The sequence below is a fragment of the Triturus cristatus genome, chromosome 12, assembly GCF_964204655.1.
Source record: "Triturus cristatus chromosome 12, aTriCri1.1, whole genome shotgun sequence".
In the NCBI taxonomy this organism is placed as follows: domain Eukaryota; kingdom Metazoa; phylum Chordata; class Amphibia; order Caudata; family Salamandridae; genus Triturus; species Triturus cristatus.
In genome coordinates this window covers 55,301,415-55,322,413 of record NC_140595.1, presented here as the reverse complement: position 1 = coordinate 55,322,413, position 20,999 = coordinate 55,301,415, and the positions used below count along the sequence as shown (strand labels likewise).

At 49.2% G+C, this 20,999-nt stretch overlaps 1 protein-coding gene across 5 annotated transcripts in view; it reads left to right on the top strand.

Moving 5' to 3' along the window:
• Window positions 1–20,999, top strand: part of TCF3 (transcription factor 3) — a 662,804-nt gene that overhangs the window by 548,184 nt on the left and 93,621 nt on the right. For all 5 annotated transcript variants that reach the window (XM_085639184.1, XM_085639188.1, XM_085639183.1 and 2 more), the window contains one exon: window positions 10,631–10,872. In XM_085639184.1, coding sequence (XP_085495310.1) covers window positions 10,631–10,872 — 242 coding nt within the window. The remainder of the gene's footprint in view (window positions 1–10,630; window positions 10,873–20,999) is intronic.

The window sequence follows — 20,999 nt, the reverse complement described above, 5'->3', positions numbered from 1 at the left end:
GGAGGTCCAAGGATCAGTCGCGGAGCCGCAGCCGACGTCATCATCGGTCGTCGGGATCCAAGTCTTCAGGTAAGTCGAAGCACTCCAAGAGGCGACACCGCTCTTTGGACTCCCCTCGCCGGTCGCGCGACTCGGTCGAGGGTCAGGGTGGTTCCACCCCCGCGGCTCCAGCGGAGCCGCAGGCGCCGCGCAAGTCCCCATACCCACCGGTCCCTGGGACTGACGCGACGCCGGCGGAAGTCAGTGCCTTCCTCTCGGCCATGAGGAGCCTGGCTCCGCCGTCGACGCCCGCTGGCGCGCCTTCGGGCCCCGCGGACCCGACTGGGCAACCTTGCCTGCCGGCGGCTCTGGCCCCGGCGCCGTCGACGGCTCCTGCCTCGACGCCACAAGCGCCCGAGGGACCCGTTCCCGAGTCCCCGCCGACGCCGGTCGACCTCGTCACGCCTCCTCCGCCGGCGTCGACACCGTTACCACCTCCGACGCCGACTCCGCTCGACGTCGAGCCCCGGTCCGGGCCCGGCGCCGATACGGCGTCGATGGACGCCGCGTTCGGCGCCGCTGGAGACACATTTTGTCTATCGCCCGGCTCCGATCCTTCCTCCTGCATACCAGGAATCGGATGATGGGGACAACTGGGAGGGATCCGAGGATCCTATGGCCGCTCAGGCTCAACTGTCACAGGACTGGGCAGATGAACTGGGGGAGGCCAGTGGTCTGGATACCTCTCCGGACACTGGATTCATCTCTCCTCCGACTGTGGCTTCGGAGGAGGGTGCTGCTTTCTCTGTGGTGCTGCGCAAGGCGGCCGCAGCTCTTGGGCTCTAGCTACCTGCCATGGCTGTGAGGACTAACGTCCTCACTGAGGTGCTTCAGTCTGCAGCAAGCTCCACTGAGCCTCTGCTGCCATTCAATGAGGCCCTCACTGACGTTCTGCAGGGCACCTGGTCCAAGCCCTCCACAGTTCCTCTTGTGGATAGGAACGTCGCCAGGCGCCACCGCCCTGCTCCGGGCGACCCCAGTTTCCTGTCCCAACACCCTACCCCCGAGAGCCTGGTTATCCAGGCCTCTACCTCCCAATCCTCCTTCCCGACTGCTCCGCCGGACCGGGATTCCAAGAGGCTGGAACAGTTTGGCAAGAAGCTGTTCTCCTCCCTTAGCTTGGGTCTGCGGTCTTTGAACACCGCCTGCCTCTTGGATCGTTATTCCCACTCTCTGTGGGATACGGTGGAGGACGTGCTGCCCCTGTGTCCGGAGGAGGTCCAGACACGACTTACCCAGGCTCTGGCCGATGGGAGGGATGCAGCACGACATGCTATCCGATGTGGGCTTGACACTACGGACTCGCTGGGTAGGGCGATTTCTACCTCAGTGGCGCTTAGACGTCACGCCTGGCTGCGGTCCACGTCCTTTTCGGGCGATGTCCAGAGCACCCTCATGGACATGCCTTTTGATGGCACTCGCCTTTTCGGCGAGAAAGCGGACAGTGCGCTGAATCGCTTTAAGGACTCCCGGGCTACGGCCAAGTCCTTGGGCCTCTCAGCCCCGCGGTCGCAAACTTCCGCCTTTCGCCCCTTTCGTGGCCAAGGAAGGGGTGCCTCCTCACGTGCGCCTAGCCACCAGCCGCAGAACCAACCTGCGCGCGGTCGCGGACGTGGTTTCCGCCGAGGCGGTTCTGGAGGACGACGCGGTCAGCCCACCTCCACCCCGGCAGCATCCGCCTCAAAGCCTTCCTAGTCCGAGCTTTCAGGCCCATTCCACGCCAGTGGGCGGCAGAGTTCGCCATCACCTGCTCCACTGGCGGTCCATCACATCGGACAGGTGGGTGCTGCAAATCGTCCGAAGGGGCTACTCCCTCCCCTTCGAGACGACCCCTCCAGCCATGCCACCGCAGCACCACCGTATCTCGGGGGATCATTTGAATCTTCTCCACGAGGAAGTTTCGGCCCTCTTGGCCAAGGGGGCCGTCGAGCTCGTTCCGAGCCCAAAAGTAGGTCGTGCTTGTTATTCCCACTACTTTCTGGTTCCCAAGAAGGGCAAAGGGGGCCTACGCCCCATCTTGGACCTCAGGAACGTCAATGCCTTCCTCCGGAAGGAAAGGTTCAAGATATTAACTTTGGCTCAGGTTCTAGCTGCCCTAGACCCTGGAGACTGGATGGCAGCATTGGACTTGCAGGACGCATACTTCCACATCCCCGTCCTGCCGGCCCACTGGCGTTACCTGCGGTTCACGGTGGGCCAAGAGCACTTTCAGTTTACCGTGCTCCCCTTCGGCCTCACCAGTGCCCCTCGGGTGTTCACGAAAGTGATGGCGGTGGTCGCAGCTCATCTGCGCAGATCAGGGGTTCCAGTCTTCCCCTATCTCGACGACTGGTTGTTGAAGGCGGGCTCGCCCCAGACAGTCGTCTCCCACCTCCAGACTACGGCGGATCTCCTGCATTTGCTGGGATTTTCCATCAACGTGCCGAAGTCACACTTGAGTCCCTCTCAGAAGCTCCTCTTCATCGGAGCGGTTCTCGATTCGGCGCAGTTCCGGGTCTATCCGCCGGAACAGTGGGTCCGGGATATTCAGGCCCTGATTCCCATCTTTCGGCCTCTATCCTGGGTTTCGGTCAGGCTAGTGTTGCGGCTTCTGGGGCTGATGGCCTCCTGCATCCTACTAGTGCATCACGCCAGGCGGCGCATGCGGGCTCTGCAGTGGGACCTGAAGTTTCAGTGGGCCCAGCATCACGGCAACCTGTCCGACCATGTCTTGATCTCGGAGGGCACTGCACAGCAGTTGCAGTGGTGGCTCATGGACCGCGATTGGGTCAAGGGCAAGAGCCTCTCCCTTCCCCAACCGGAGCATGTCGTAGTGACGGATGCGTCCCTCCTGGGATGGGGTGGCCATATGGGAGAGGCGGAGATCAGAGGCCTCTGGTCTCCGGCGGAGTCTCGTCTCCACATCAACCTGTTGGAGTTGAGAGCGATCCGACTTGCACTGAAAGCCTTCCTTCCCTCTGTCAGGGAAAGTGTCGTGCAGGTGTTCATAGACAACACCACCGCCATGTGGTATTGCAACAAACAGGGCGGGGTGGGGTCGTGGACCCTTTGTCAGGAGGCTCTGTGCCTCTGGACGTGGCTGGAACACCAGGGCGTCACCCTAGTGGTTCAACATCTGGCGGGCTCTCTGAACGCCAGAGCAGACGAACTCAGCCGCCGGTGCATGATGGATCACGAATGGCGTCTGAACTCCGAAGTGGCGCAAGGTCTCTTTCAGCAGTGGGGAGAGTCTTGGTTAGATCTATTCGCCACCGAAGAGAACGCGCAATGTCAGCAGTTCTGCGCGTTGGAATTTCCAAGGCGGCACTCGCTCGGCGACGCTTTTCGTCACGAGTGGAGTTGCGGTCTGTTGTACGCCTTTCCGCCTATACCACTTCTGCCCAGAGTGCTGAAGAAGATCAGGCACGACCGGGCCCAAGTCATCTTGGTGGCTCCGGATTGGGCACGAAGGTACTGGTATCCCGAGCTACTCAGTATGTTGACCGATCCTCCGATACGTCTGCCCCTTCGGGAGGATCTTCTGTCGCAGCAGCAGGGGACGGTCCTCCACCCGAACCTGTCCAGCCTCCACCTCCATGCGTGGAGATTGAGCGGCGGCAGTTGAGGCCATTTGACTTGCCTCCTGAAGTCTGTGATATCATTCTGGCAGCCAGGCGTCCCTCCACAAAGACGGTATACGCCTGCCGGTGGAACAAATTTGTGGCATGGTGCACAGCAAAGGCTGTGGATCCCCTTTCCGCCCCTCTTTCTGAGGTTCTACTGTTTCTTCTTTCTTTGGCCCGGCAGGGCTCTGCCCTGGGCACCATGAAAGGTTATCTTGCTGCCATCTCTGCCTTCTTGCAGCTTCCTGATCAGCCTTCTCTTTTCAAGTCCCCTGTCGTTACACGCTTTCTAAAAGGCATTACTCACACGTTCCCTCCTGTCCCTTTTGTAATGCCTCAGTGGGACTTGAATCTTGTTCTCACATTTCTTATGTGCGCTCCCTTTGAGCCTCTTCATAATTGTCCTCTTCGTCTGCTGACGCTTAAGACTGCTTTTCTGGTAGCCATCACCTCGGCTAGACGGGTGAGTGAGCTCCAGGCTTTATCTTCAAAGCCTCCTTTTCTCTCTGTTCATCCGGACAAGGTTGTCCTTCGGCCTCGTCCCTCCTTTCTTCCGAAAGTGGTGACCCCCTTTCATCTTGGGCAGTCTGTCACCTTGCCCGCCTCCGCCTCCGCATCCTTCCAAAGAGGAAGAGAGGCTCCACCGTCTGGACCCAAAACGTGCGCTCTCCTTTTATCTGGACCGCACAAAGCAGTTCCGGGTGGACGACCAACTTTTCGTTGGATACGTGGGTGCTAAGAAGGGGAAAGCTGTGCACAAACGGACCATCTCTCGGTGGGTCGTTTTGTGCATCAAAATTTGTTACTCCTTGGCAAAAAAGGACCCTCCTGTTGGGCTGCGCGCCCATTCTACTCGGGCCACGGCGGCTACTACTGCTTTGGGACGGGGTGTCCCTTTGCAGGACATCTGTCAGGCGGCAACGTGGGCTTCGCTACACACGTTTGCCAGGCATTATTGCCTTGACAGCCAAGTCCGGAGGGATGGCTTCTTTGGCCGTTCTGTCCTCCAGGACTTTCTGGTGTGATCTTGGTTCGCAGACCCACCACCGGGGATGGTATTGCTTGGGTATCTATTCTAAGGTGAGGAATCTAACTAACGTGTTTCTTTCAGATGAACAAGTTACTTACATTCGGTAACGATGTATCTGTAAGAAACATTAGTTAGTTAGATTCCTCACCGACCCACCCATCCTCCCCGTTCTGCGAACTGACATCTAGGGTTAAGGTTATCCTTTTCAGGCCCCTAGATTTTCTTTTTGGCACCAGTGTCGGTCTTTGCATGGCTCTGCGTTCCTGGCGCGGAAAGCTATGTACAAGAACTGACGTCAGCGCGCGAGGGCGGCGTCTAAGTACTCCGACGTCATTCCGGCGCACGACGCCGACGACGGACGCGGAGCCGCAGACGACGCCTAGCGACGCGCAAGGGGTATTGCTGACGAAAAATCTTCCGGATCCAGTCTGACGTCTGGGGATATTCTACGGTGAGGAATCTAACTAACTAATGTTTCTTACAGATACATCGTTACCGAAGGTAAGTAACTTGTTCATTAGGCTATTCCACATCAGATGACACTGATGGCAATGCATGTTGTAGGAGTGGCCAACATCCTAGCGGATTCATTGAGCAGGTAAATTATAACCAACCACGAATGGGAACTTCACCAACCAACGTTAGATCACATCTTTCGGTTGTTGGGGCACACAGAGTCTAGACCTATTTGCAACCAGTCAGAACTGCAAATGCCAATTCTTCGCCAGTTGGCTACCCCAACAGGGATCGTACGGGAATGCGTTTTCGATAGATTGATCAACGATTTATGCTTATGCTTTTCCTCCAATTCCTTTAGTCCCAAGGGTGCTTCCGAAGATGAGGAAAGAACCCTGCCGAATACTTCTCATTGCTCCCAGGTGGCCTCGCCAATTCTGGTTTACAGAGCCTCTACTCCTATCGGAGTGCAAACCGAGGTTGTTACGCCATTACAGAACTTGCTGACAATTAACTGCGGCCAAATCTGCCATCCAGATCCAACATCACTACGATTAGCAGCTTGGCTCCAGAATACTACCGTATTCGCCGACCTAGTAATTCTTGCTGACTGTCGGGAGGTTCTAGCTAATGCGAGAGTGCCCTCCACTATCAAGACTTATAAACTCAAGTGGAAGAGATTCTGTCATTGGTGTGCATGCTTTGAAGTGCGCCCTATTCAGCCTTCACCAGAACAATTACTGCCTTTTTTCCTACAACTGGCAAAATCTGGCCTTTCTCATTCTACTATTAAAGTATTCCTTGCAACGATTTCCAGATTTCAACAGCAGAATGGATCACAGTCTCTTTGGTCATCAAGGAGGATAAAACAATTTCTTAAATGATTGTTTAGAATGTTTCCTCTAATTAGGCATCCACCTCCTCCCTGGCATCTCAACATTGTATTAGCGCAACTCATGAAAGCTCCCTTTGAGCCTTTTCATAGGGCTGATCTTAAATACATTTCATGGAAAACGTCTCGTCTACTGGCTCTTACTTCAGCTAGAGGAGTAAGCGACATACATGCTTTAACTACTCTGCATCCTTTCCTCCAGTTTACTAAAGACTGTTATACTTCGGACAAATCCTACCTTTATTTTTAAGGTCCCATCAGATTTTCACTTAAATGAACCAGTCATCTTAAAGACTTTCTTCCCTAATCCACAGATACCAGCGGAAAGAGCTTTACATTCTCTGGATGTTAAAAGATGTATAAAATTTTACTTGCAGAAAGTAGCCTGTATCCGTAAGGCTGATCAACTTTATATGGCTTATGGAAAAATCAGAAAAGGATATACAGTGACTAAGCAAACTATAGCACGTTGGATTTGCTGCGCAATCCAGTTTTGCCATCAGCAAGCAGGCAAACCTCTACATTCAACAGTGAAAGCGCATTCTATGAGAGAAGTCTCCTCCTCAACAGCTCTCTTTGCCGGTGTGCCTATTCAGCAAATTTGCAGAGCAGCAACTTGGTCCAGCAGGCAAAGTTTTACCAAGCAGGCGGTGCTACGTAATCTTATTCAATAAGGTGATCCTCTTTCTTCCCACCTTCCTTTGTTTTAAAATTGTTTTGGTAGATGTTGCGGTTATTCTGTGCCTATGCATTGTCAGATTCTAATGTATGTATATACATTTTTATATTCAATGTGTGTGTATAGCTATATAGATATAATATATATTTTGAGGTTGACATATATGAATAGGTGGAATAGAAATGTGATATACACTGGGTGATTTACAGGTTTTCTTTTGTACATCGTGTACTTCATACTTCTTGTATAAACATACATACCTAAGTGATAACTGCTGTCTATTCGGAATCAGGCATGTCAATCTATGAAAGATACCTCAATACTGGAGAAGAAAATAAGTTACTTACCTGTAAACGGTGGTTCTCCAGTATTTGTATATTTCATAGATTCACATGCGACCCACCCTCCTCCCCATAGAGGCTCCCCTGTTTTATTATACGTTTATACTACACAATTGCTCGAATATCTCAGAGCCTAGAGCCTCCGTGGAGAGGGTTCTAGAGGGTGCTGTCGTCTGGTTGGCTGGTGTTTGGACCATACCTAATGACTAGGACGAAATATTAATGTGAATGGTTTTTCTCTATTAACTTTAATGTCAGAGTAATTGCTTACTGCTTTTAATGTAACCTGGGACTCCCACCTGAACGATGGGGAATGATTCAAGCATGTGAATCTTTGAAAGATACCAATACTGGAGAACCACAGTTTACAGGTTAGTAACTTATTTTCTTACCCAGTAAGCATCTCTTCTTGGCATGTAGAGCTGTAGATTTACATGCACCCACCTGCTTCCCCGGGTACCTGTAGTTGTTGCAGTTCTTCATTATACATATATATACAAATGGACATCTCTATACTACACTCACTCCATTCTCACCCTCTTGCTGGAAAACAATTTTAACAAGGATTTGATGACCATGCGCACTATCACCTAAAGGAGGAGCCACCTTACCTCGTGACTAGGAAAGACTTCTTTGAAGAAAAATAACTTGCAAACATCCAGACCCAACACTAAATGGTAGGAGTATGCAAAGAATGTGAATCTACAGATCTATGTGCCAAGAACAGATGCTTACTGGGTAAGTATCATTATCCTTACACTATGTAGTTATTCCTGCACCACTAATACCCACCTTTTTAATGTGAGCTGAAATAATTCAAGCCCTTTTCCTGAAAACCTTCATCACAGGTTTATGATCAGACCAAATCTCAAAAGTCTTGCCCATAGTAAATCTTTAAACTACAGCATACTCTAAAAAAAACACACACAAAAAACACAAGACCTTGACACTCAATTACAGAGTAATTCTTTTTAGAACTTTTCAAGCTTCTTTAAGCAAAAGCAATAGTCCTCACAATTAATTCCCTATCTAATTGACCCAGCGCTGCACCAATATCCTTCTACATTCTAAAAGTAATAATCCAAATTAGACCTTTCTAGGTTGAAACTCTTTAATGCAGGAAATTTGTCCAGGGTTTGGTTCAAAAACAATTTTTTTTCGCACTCCTTGGACCATACAAACCCAACATCTTTTTTCAAAGGTTGGAGGAACAAATCCTACTCCCCATCCAGCTATAATTTAACCTGATGACTTTGCTCCCAAATCTAACCAGTATGGACATTCAAATCTTCCTCAGGACTGTATGGACATTATAAAGTAGTCCAAGCTTGGGATCCTTTCTTTTGTAGAGTAAGTTCACATATTGTGGGAAGCGGTATGTCAATCTGTCAATCTTGATCTCACATGAGTGTTTGTTTGGATTCTCAGTGTGGGATTGCCTAAAATCTAAATCCAGCTGGTTGATCTTCCGCGTCGGGTTAGCTTCCATAGAAAGGTCTCTCCGGACTATAAGTCAGTGCCTTGGGATAATATGGAGCACAGTAGACACAGCTTCCTGAATAAAGACTGTGAGGTCCAAAGTATCAGATCAGGTTTTAATGAGTGTCACTGGTACAGAATGCAAGCATTGCAACTCTCTCCCACTGTGCACAAGCAGCTTTATTTGCATTTAAAAGACACCTTTTTAGCACTCCCCAACCTCCTTGTAAGTCTGACTTTGGTTCCAGGCTGTGTAGTTGAGACAGTGAAACCTTTATTCGGAAATGCAACAAATCTGCAAATGTTGTAAAGTTTATTCTAAGGCTTTTCTTTTAATGTTCTTTTCGTATACGAAAGATGTAGCTTGCCACAAGGAGCATGTGTTTCAGCCGGCTCTGTTTTTGTCAGAGTTATTGTCACCTAGTTGAGGAAGGCAAGTAAGTGTATTTACGATCTGATTAGGTTTGACCAGGCACTTCTGACCTTTGAAATGGTGACCTTTGCAGTATTTGGAAAATCAACAGTATGTTTTGTTGACCTAGTGCTGGGCAGAGGTACATTGTGTGAATTTGAAATTACAACAGTTGACAGTCTGAATAGTCATTCAAACAATTGTGAAAATAAAAAGTGCTAAACATCACAGATTGCCTTCACACATGCTGGAGTCTAGATTTTACTTCTATCCACACTAGTGCATTCAGAACAACATAGACCTCACCAAGTGTTAGGAAAATGTTTCAACCTATATCCTACTTATCTTTATTGCTTACAGGAATAATTGATCCACCAGACATCCCTACAGTAGATTTTGTGCTGCATTTAGGATAGCAGTCGCATAGCTATGCAAAGCCAGCATGATTCAATCCCTGTGTGCTCATGGCCTCTAAAATATGTTCAGTGAAAAGTTGGCAATTTTAACGGTGCATCCTAAATTATCAGACTTTCATGTTAATCAGTCCATATCCCTACCAACCTTTCTCAAGTCAGTTCCCGCAGCAGATTTTGAAGAATTATTATTATTATAATATTATTATTATAATACTCATTCTACCTCGACAGGGCAAAGAGTAAACATTTGTTGGCTGTGGGCCTGTTTGTACGGGTTTATCCATTTAAAATAAATCGTTTTTTAAATGGACTTTCTGTTCTATTTTTCTTTGTTACATTACTCAACTAACTATGCAATGTAGTAATGTCTGAGTTATGTCTGCAATCTTGCTAAGCTCGTTCCCACAGGAGTTTGGAACTATAGTCCCTCCAAACCCTGAACACAAGGCTAACCCCGATAAAGACTGTACTGCGGGTGCCTCATCATGAGGTCTTTTCGTGCAGCACTGTACATGATCTGTAGACTGCAACATTGGCATAGAATGGGTAGTGTCGGTCAGAGTACAAAATGGTGCCTATCAGGCACCTTAAGCTCTTTCCCCTCGACTTTTGTTTCCTAAATTTGATATTCCTGTGACAGTGCTGTCCTTGTCAACCTCCCTACCCCGTACCCATTCTAAGCCCTCCACGTCCTCTGTTTTGATAGCACTGCACTAAAACCGAGAAAGATGCCAGCAATATTCTGATGTGGACTAATTTCTCCTTGCTGGATTACTCGACCACCTGACTTTCTATTTTTGACTGTCTTAGTGGGGGGTGGAGGGGGATGAAACTGCCAGCTTTAATCTCCTAAGTTTTAACAGGTAAATCTAAACCGTATGAGATAAAGACAAAAATAAATAATTGTAATCATGGCTCTTATGCTTTTGCATGATTCAAGAGATCTCATTACCTTCGCACAGTTACACGTTCCAGTTCCCCGTGGTAAGTACGCCATACTTTTAGGCTGATATGTTTAGTTACATTCTTGACAATCTGTTGTGATCTGTCCTTTTCATTGCAAAATATATTGAATGCAGGCCATGCCCATTGTCATTTTAGGGAAGGTATTGATAAGGTGGTTGACTATTGGCAAGGGGTAAACTTTTAACTCCGATTTTGCCAACCCGTCCAGGTAGAGAGTTGTATTAAAATGCTGGTTTTCTCTGATTAAATGTTTAAGCTGAAGGTGCTTATAAGTGCATGCCAGGAAATGTCCCTCACATTCTTGTTTCAAACCATTAGTCAAGACGAGGATGAGGACGAGGACGATAATCTTCCCCCAGAGCAAAAAGCAGAGAGAGAGAAAGAGAGGAGGGTTGCCAATAATGCACGGGAACGGCTTCGGGTCCGGGACATCAATGAGGCATTCAAAGAGCTCGGACGCATGTGCCAACTGCATCTTAACAGCGAAAAGCCACAGACCAAACTGCTAATACTACATCAAGCTGTATCGGTCATACTAAACCTGGAGCAACAAGTAAGAGGTCAGTGAGGGGAATTAAATAGTGATATAATTTTTTGGGTGAGGCATATGTACTGTTGAACCCACAAGAGGCAAGCACTGTATTTCTAATCTTCCGTCATTTCTTTAAAATGCAACTTCTTTGCTTGTCCCATATTCTTCTGTCTGTGATTGATCTGACGTTATTGACTTGCTACATATGTCCTCACACAACTTTATAGATTACATTGTTTAGTATTGTGAAGCGGCTCTAATATTAAAGGGAAACAATGCATTTATATTGCCTATATTGTACCGCTCCGAAGCCAAGTTATCTAGTGGAGATGTTTTGTGCTGAAAGAAGCAGGTGGCTGATTTTGGAGACTGGATCATAATGGGTTACATTTCATAGTTTGCCCCATTTTGTGGCTGTGTAGCATTTAAGCTGTGATTTATTTTCAGTTATTCCTGCGTTGGCAATGAAAACCTGACTTAAATGTATGGCTGGCTTGATATTTGGTATGTTCTCAGTATTCTTGTGAAAATCTTATCCTTCATTTGTGTGGGATAGTTGAAGATACTTGTTAGTGCCATTCAAAGCTGAATATTTTCACGAAATACCATAATCTAACCCACTTTAGCAGCTAATACATAACAGGTTCATTGTGATACCCACCTCATGAGGAATCCTGACCAAGAGTTCAGTTTCCTTCCAGTTGTATGAACTTAAGATGAGTCTTAGTATTAAGATATTCAGTGACTGCCTACTCTCTTCATGTAGTGAAAGTTACATATACACAACCGAAGAACCCACAGCAAGGCTTGGAGATTGCAGGCTTTAATTGTGTGAAATGCACTACTCCTGCAACCTGTTTGCAGTGCACATCTTTCTTACAAGGAGACAGCATATTAAATTTCCTTCAAACCCAAACCCTATCCAGTAAGGAGATGGTTATAGCGATGCTCCCTACAGAGCTTTCTGTAGTTTCATTTTGTATTGCACATCCTTGAAAGTCCTGAATATCCATTTGCCAAATAAGACATAATATTTTCTCTAAATGTTTTTTTTTACTCTATGAATTCTTGAAATCGTATGGCGGTGAAAACACTTGCTTTTTCCAAAGACTGTATCGCTTTTCTAGCACGACTGACACACCAACATGTCAAAGAAAAAGAACCATCTGAATGATCCTCTTCTGGTCTTTATTTACTGTCTGTGTGTTGAAGCAACCAAACAAATCTGACATATGTAAATCTTTTCCTCCCCAAAAATACTCTCAGATAGTTAGAGCAGTCTCTTGTTCCTTCACAGTGGAATAGTGGAAGATGTCCTTGTAAACAAGTCACACAGGCGCTTTAGAATAAGGCCAGTTCAGACAGTCAGTATCATTCCCTCCCCACCAGTAAAAACTCTACCCCCACAAAATCGGTATTGCAAGAACCATCTTCCTATCAAGAGGGTGTAAAAGACAGAGGAGAAAGATTTATCTGAACAGGGTCACTTTTCTAGTAAAGCAACATCCCAGAGGGCATGAGTTCCTCTTAAATATCCTTTTTGTTCTCATTGCCACAAGTCTGAGGAGGCAAGGTGTTTTAGATGACTGTTGCATCAGTAAAGTGGCCAAATATATTGCACTTTACAAATATACCATAACATGACATAAGATACTAGATCTGGTCCTTTGCACGACCACCTATGATCCAAGTTCTGGTGGATTTCTTAACATTTTAAAGGAAATGGTTGAAGCTTATCACACAAGGTTTCCACAAACTCTATCTGCGATTCCAGTATCACTTCCGCTTGTGCTACTTGTTTAACCTCGCGGTACAAAAGGGGGTGGTGATGGACGGAGCATCAGAACCAATCAAACACTCACACCCAGTCAAGAGATCTGGGTTTGATCCATCACCGTTCTTTAGCCCACTCTGCCACCCCAGTTCAGACATGGCCATATGCAAATCAGTCTGACCCTGTGCCTCATGGGAACAGTCCAGCCCGAACTGCCAAGCCATGCCTTCCCTGGACCGGAAACAAGCTTCCTAGGACCGGTTTCTGGCATTTCAGCCGTCTTCAGCCAGGCTTGCTTGAATCCAGTGGCAAAGTGAGCAAGGGACTCACGTCTGAGCATACCCTGCCAACTTATGGCGAACAAGGTTCGGGCTGGACTGTTCCCATGGGGCACAGGGTCAAGACTGATTTGCATATGGCTGGGTTCAAACTGGAATGGCATGGTGAGCAAAAAAACGATGGATTTAGGCCCAGATCTCTGTACTGGGGTGAATGTATGACATTGTTCTGCATTCTGTCCATCAATTGTTGTTTTTGCATTTGTCACCCCGAGTGGGAAGGGTATGCTCAGACGTGAGTCCCTTGCTCTCCATGCCACTGGAATCAAGCTATCCTGGCTGACGAGGGCTGAAAGCCCGAAACCGGTCCTAGGATGCTTGTTTCCAGTCCAGGGAGGACCTGGCTTGGCAGTTCGGGCTGGACTGTTGCCATGGGGCACAGGGTCAAGACTGATTTGCATATGGCTGGGTTCAAACTGGAATGGCATGGTGAGCAAAAAACGATGGATTTAGGCCCAGATCTCTGTACTGGGGTGAATGTATGACATTGTTCTGCATTCTGTCCATCAATTGTTGTTTTTGCACTTGTTTAACCTCAGTCTGTTCCTCTAGTTCCTGCTCCTGGAGCTCACCAATAACATCCACTCACGGGTCTTCTCCTGATAGTACCATCCCTCTTTTTTGTCAGCAAGGTTATGATGGAGATGATGACAGCACTTTGTAGTAGCAACACCAGACTATCAGACTGCTTCCCATGCAGAATGTATCCAAGTACCCCACGGTGATGGAGCTTCTTACTCCATACTAAATGTCACCATCAGATGACAGTCAGATTTATTTGCCCTTTTTAAAGGCTTCAACTAAATTTGAACTGCTACTTCATTCACTGATGAACAATGCAAAACAGCGAAAAGAAATACAAGGCACTAATCAGTCTGTCAGCATTTTAATTTAAGGCCATGCTTTCTCCAGATAGGCTGAGTAGGTCCCACATCCTACTTCTACAATTAATGTTTTGCAGCGTGAATCTTTTTCTGGATTCACTATGCTGTGCATTATTCCGCGATCTGGTAATTGGGTCCGGATTCGTAGTCTTTCTTTTTTTTTTTTTTTTTTTTTTTTTGTAGCCCAGGTGGGCGTCGACGTCCCACCATTTGGTGCACCTCTCGTGACGTCGTCGTGCTTCCTGCGGAAGTCCCACCTTTGGGGCGCCATCTTCAGATTCTTTTTTCCGCCGTTGGGTCTGGATCGTCCTCGAAGCTCCAGGATTTCAATCGAAAGAGAAGGAGAAAACGCGACTTTCGTCGAGAAAGAGCAGCTGAGATAACAGAGAGGAATAAATTACATCCGGGACGCGAAGAAGGAAGAATTCCCAGGAAATTTCTTCGACGCCCTTCGAAGATGCGCACTCAGAGGCTCTGAGCGCAATGGACAAGACACCATTCAAATTCTGCCCTAACTGCCACCACAAGTTCGCGCAGAAGGACCAGCATCCGGTCTGCAACCTTTGCCTTCCGATCGACCACCCGAGCAAGGACTGCAACGCCTGTTCAGCTTTCGCGCCGAAGACGCTCCGGGTGAGAGAACGCCAGAGAAGAGCTAACTTCAGCATGGAAGGCAAGGGTAAGGCCCCGTCGCTTTACGATCTGGGCCTCTCCACCGACGATGAGGACAACATCGCCGAAGGACCCGACGTCTTCACGGTCGCAGAGACCGATACGAAAACGCCTGATGAGGTAAGAGAATCGTCGAGTTCAAAACCCCCGAAAGGGCCTCGAAAACCCGAGACAGACTCTCGAAGTCCTCAAAAGGAGCACCGGCGCCGAAAATTTCGACGACCAAGGGTGGATCCATGGACAAAAGGCCGAGCGGATCCTGCGAGAAGGACTCCCTGGTGCCGAAGGAAGCCGAAAGGCTGAGTTCGTCGAAAAAAGCCCACGAAGCGGGGCGTTCGACCCAGAAAGACAAGCCAGCGTCGACGCAAGCTCCGTCGAAAAGAGCCGCGGTCGACGTCGAAAGCATCTCCGAAATGGAGAAGAAGAAGAAAAGGCTCGAGATGGAGAGCATCCTTCAGAGGAAGGAGGAGTTCGACGCCAAATTGAAACAATTCAGAATTCCAACGACTCCGTCGACGGACGTCGTCGAGATCGAGGAACAGGACGAATTCTACGCCGAAGGGCTGCCGAGAGATCCTGAGGCGGAGGAAGAAGGCACCTACTATGAAGGCGAAGACGAGGAGGCCGACCAGAAGTCGTTCTACGGCTCGGCGCCATCAACCACTCACGAACTGGATTGGCAAGATATCGACGCCGAAAATCCCGAGGAGCCCGTGGACACGTATCCTTCGAGGCCTTCGCTGCCAGACGACATCGGGGTGTACAATATGGTCGTCAGGAGTGCTGCAGCAGCCTTTGGGGTAAAACTGGACGAGGAGAAGCCGAAGGCTGACTTCCTTCTCGAGACCCTGCTCCCCATTCAGACGAGGAGCCAGTTCCTTCCCATGCTCCAAAGCGTAATGAACCAGGGGAAGGAGGCCTTTAAGGAGCCAGCAACATGCCGGTCCATCACGTCCAGGACGGAGAAGAAATACAAGCACTCCTCCCTGGACCCGCCTTACATCAAGGGAGCGGTCACTGCCGACTCCATCATCGCCTCCACGGCCAGGAGAAGGGCCAACGTGCCAGCGACCTCGGGGCCACCCCCGATAAGGAAAGCAGGAGAATGGACCTCACTGGAAGGAAGGTCGAAAGGAACGCTGCAATGCACTGGCGCATGGCGAACTCCAATGCGCTTCTCAATCGACACCAGTACCAGCAATGGGACGAGATAGGGGAATTAGTCAAACACCTCCCTGAAGAGTACCGCCAAAGAGCATCCCACCTTGTGGAAGAAGGTAAAAACATAGCCAACTCATGCATTAAAACTGCATTGGACGGGACGGAAACTTCCAGCAGACTAATGGCCATAGGGGTCACGGAACAAAGACAGGCCTGGCTGAGAATCTCTGGATTCAAACAGGAGGTGCAGAGCAACATATTAAACACCCCTTTCAACGGGGAAACACTGTTCGGGGCGACAGACGAAAAGCTCACCCAGCTGAAGAAAGAGAACGAGACGGCAAGGTCCATGGGGGCCCTACAGTTCAGGGGGATGAGAAGAGGCACTCCAACTAGAAGACCCTACGGTAGAGGGGGTAACCAGCAGGGAGCATCGCACCAGACGTTCCAGCAGGGTGAAAGTCACGGACAAGGTCAACAGAAGCAAAACTGGCAGTACCAACCTCGGGGCCAGTCCTTTCGCGGGAGAGGGAACGGACGTGGCCAGAGAAGGAGAGCGGGGGACCAGCCCTCATCAAAGTGACTCAGCACGCAAGAGGACGCCTACCCTCGACATGCCCCCAGGGGTGAGGCGCGAAACAGTAACATCGAGGGGGAGAGAAGGATCAAAAGCCTACGAGCATACAACACCAGTAGGCGGAAGGCTGAGGTTCTACCTGCACGAGTGGCGGCGTATAACCACAGACAAGTGGATACTGAACATCATGCAGTACGGGTACTGCGTAGATTTGGAGAAAAAACCGCCAAACAGGAAGCCAAAGGGAAGGCAAAGATCGGCTCAAGAACTGACCCTACTCAGAGAAGAAACACGGAAGCTTCTAGAAAAGAGAGCCATAGAGGCAGTGCCGGTCAGAGAACGCAACAAGGGGGTCTACTCAAACTACTTCGTGGTCCCGAAAGTAGACGGAAACCTCAGGCCCATCCTGGACCTGCGATACCTAAACAAGTTCATCAGACCACAAAGGTTCAAAATGACTTCGCTGCAGGAGGTACTGCCCCAAATAAGACACGGGGACTTTATGGTCACCGTGGACCTCAAGGATGCCTACCTGCACATCCCAATAAACAGAAGACACAAGGGACTTCTATGGTTCAACATCGACCAGGAACACTACCAGTTCACAACCCTGGCCTTCGGATTAAAATCGGCGCCAAGGGTTTTTACAAAATGCCTGTCGGCGGTCGCGGCCCACCTACGAAGGCAGGGGATACACGTCTACCCCTACTTAGACGACTGGCTGGTCAAAGCAAACTCACGCGAGAAGTGCGAGAGGCACGCAAAACGCGTAACAGACACTCTCACGAACCTGGGCTTCTCAGTTCACTGGGGGAAGTCGTCAATGGAACCGGAGCAGGTGAAGATTTTCCTGGGGGCGAAAATCAACTCCCTGAACAGTACAGTGGTGCCCAGCGACAGGAGGACGGATGCCCTACTGAAGGAGACGCGGCTCTACCAGAAGGGGCGAGCTCTGACAGTGAGGTCAGTGAGCAAGATGATTGGGATGATGGCGTCGTGTATCCAGCTGGTGCCGAATGTACGCCTGCACATGAGACCATTCCAGGAATGGCTACAACAGCAATGGTCACAAGCAAACGGAAGTTGGGAGGATCTAGTGGTTGTTACGCACGCAGTGCAGGAGGAGATAACTTGGTGGAACAGAGACAACATGACAGCAGGGAGAAGCCTGACACCACCAAACCCAACAATGACCATTACCACGGACGCATCGCAAAAGGGATGGGGAGCGCACATGGACAACCTCAGAGTGAGGGGTCTATGGGCTCCAGCAGACGCGGTCCGCCACATCAACTACCTCGAGTTGAAAACGATACTGCTAGCCCTGAAGGCATTCCAGAGGCACCTGTACAACCAGAGGGTGTTGGTTCAAACAGACAACACCACGGCAATGTTCTACATCAACAAACAGGGGGGGACACAGTCGTTGCCTCTCTCCTCTCTGGCTCAGGAGATTTGGAGATGGGCCATACCTCTCAGGATAGATCTACTAGCAATTCACCTACCAGGGAAGGACAATGTGGAGGCAGACTGGCTAAGCAGGCAGACCTCGGCATCGCACGAGTGGGAGCTCAATGGCCAGGAAACGGAGAAGCTTTTCCGGAGATGGGGAACTCCCACGATAGACCTATTTGCAACACGCCAAAATGCGAAATGCCAAAGCTTCGCGTCCAGGTAACCAGACCAGCAATCCCAGGGAAATGCCCTATGGATAAGCTGGTCGAGGACATTTGCCTACGCCTTTCCACCGATACCCCTGTTGCACAGAGTGCTCGACAAGTGCCGAACCAGCAACATGACTCTGATCCTAGTGGCTCCGCAGTGGGCAAGGCAGACATGGTTCTCACAAATTCAAGAAATGGCACAAGGCAATCCATACAGGTTCGAGAGGAGAAAGGACCTGCTCTCAATGCAAAACGGAGAGGTCCTGCACCCAGAGCCAGAGACCCTCAACCTGGCGGCATGGCTCCTGAAGACCTAGAGTTCGCACACCTAAGATTGCCTCAGAGCACTATGCAAGTGCTACGGGAGGCAAGGAAGCCAACTACACGAAAATGCTACAGCGCAAAATGGAAGAGGTTCACTGTGTGGTGCAGGAATAAAGGCCTGCAAAACAGAATGACAAGAGACTCAACAGTGCTGAGGTACCTCACACACCTTCTAAAGAGTAACCTCTGCTCGAGCTCCCTAAGGGTACACCTAGCGTCGATCGTTGCCTACACCAGAGGTGAAAAGGGTGGAAGTTTCTTCAGCTCGCAGGTGGTGAAGAGATTCATTGAGGGAGCCAAAAAAATGGCCCCTCCGAAAAGGTGGCCGCCGCCGGCATGGAATCTAAACGTGGTTCTGACGGAGCTCATGAAGGCGCCGTTTGAACCCATTCACAAGGCCGTGCATAGACTTTGTAGCGGTTTTCCTAATTTTGTGGCGGCTGGGTGGAAGATGAGCGTTGGTCGTTGAAAATGTGTCTAAGCACCTTCTGTCCAACCTGTGCTTCCTTATTCATCTGAATGTCCACGCAGTAGTGTTTCGTGAACGTGTGCGCAGATGCCCAAGTTCTCACCACCTTTCCCCTGGGGAGGTTTTGTGACCACCTTCTTTTGGTCACCCCCAGTGGTTGTCTTGGTCACCCTAGTCTTGACCCAGTGGTCTGCCTTCTTTCCCAATTCTTGGGGAGAAATTAGACCTAGGTCTACCAAATGCTGATGCAACTTTTCATTTGTGCAGTTACTCAAAATATGTTCCTTCATGAATAAATTGTACAATCCAGTAAAATCCTGCACACCATGTCCAGCTAACCAACCATCCAGTGTCTTCACTGAGAAATCTACAAAATCAATCCAGGACTGGGTCTGGGTTTTGTGAGCCCCCCTGAATCTAATTCTATACTCCTCAGTGGTGAATCCAAATCCCTCAATCAGAGCTTTCTTCATGAGGTCATAGGATCCTGCTTCTGGCCCAGAGAGAGTCAGAAGCCTGTCCCTGCAGTTACCAGAGAACAGTTCCCACAGGAGTGCCCCCCAGAGAGGTTTCTTTACTTTCCTGATATCACAAGCCCTCTCAAAGGCTGTGAACCATTTGGTGATATCATCACCTTCCTCAAATTTAGGGACAATCCCTTTGGGGATTTTAAGGTCAGACGTTTCCTCCCTATCCTTGTTTTTATTATTGCTGCCACCATTGATGGGTGCTAAACCCATCTCTCTCCTTTCCTTTTCTAGAGCCAGGAGCCTGGACTCTAGATCTATTCTTTTGGCCAGCCTCACAAGGCTGTCCTCTTCACTGGGGGGTCCCCCAGTGTTGTCTCTGGGACCAGAGCCACCTGTGTGGTCTCTAGGTGCCCAGATGCTATGTCTTGAGTTGGAGGGTATGGGTGCCATCTCCTCCCTAGGGAATAGTATGGGGAGGTTGCTGTCCTCCTCCCCTGTCTCCCTTTCCTCATCTGACTGGCCATCACCATGTTCAGATGGGTGGTCTTGAGCATACTCAGCCAGGAGCTCCTGGAGCCCTTGTTTGGTTGGATGCTGACCCATTTGTAAATTTTTGAGTTTACATAAGGACCTCAATTCCTTGAAAGACAAGTGTAAGTAAGGTGTGAGGTCGAGCTCCTCCACCAGGTCCATGTTATTATTATCACTAATAGCTGGGTTTGTTTGAGACATTCTAACCTGACAGTTCTAACCCTCTACCCTGACTATAGTGACTTTTATTTTTCTAAAATTCTAATGGGACTTAAGCAAGGCCCTAGCAAGACTTTTAGTAATTTTGGAAAAACCAATCAGAATTCTAAAGGCAATTTTTAAGAGTTCTGTTGTGCGATCAGATGGTAACCAAGTAGTCCAACAAATGCAAGTTTGTATCCCACCGCTGATCCACCAATGTGAGAAAGTGGCTCTGTATATACTGTTCCCTAATAGGTACAGGGTGTACAGAGTCCACAGTCCCCCAGAGGCTGATAGAGGTCAAAGTTAGGTATGACCTTACTCTCAAAAGTGGTAACTTGGTCAAGCAGTAAGGCAGTACCAGAGGACAGTGTAAAGCATTTATTGTACACACTCAGTCAGCAAATGGTTTCACACACTCAATAACTGAACTCTAGGCCAATGGTTTGTATATATAAAATATATGCTTGTTTTATTTTTAGAACCACAAAGAGGGTAAAAATATACTGTTCGAGGCATATGAGCTGCAGATTGTACACTTAGCATAGGTCGCCATCTGGTGTTGGGCCCGGAAGTTTGCAGTTTGTTTTTCTTCTTGGACAGTCTTTGGAAGTCACGAGTTTGGTGACTCCTCCTTCGGTCCGTACTGCGCATGGGCTTCGGCTCCATCCTCAGATTGTTTTTTCCGCCATCGGGCTCGGATGTGATACTTCGTGCTCCGGCTTCGAACTTCTACGGTTCCAGCCTCGACGGAAAATCCTCGATTCTTCGAGTTCCTTCATCATCTTCATCTCTCGAAGCGGCACTTTCTCCATCCCGTACATCGACACCGGCCTTCGGGCCCTCCGCGACTCCGGTCCCGGCCGATGGAAAGGACTCCGTTCAAAAAGTGCCCAAAATGTGGGTCTAAATTTCCCCACACCGGCCTCCATCAGGTGTGTAACCTTTGCCTCTCTCCGGAGCACGAGGCTAGAGACTGCCCCGCCTGCAAGTCTTTTCGATCGAAGAAGACCATCCGAGATCGAAGAGCTCGACGCACCATGGCGCACTCATCCTCTGCAGCTCCAACGGACATCTTCGGAGACGACGC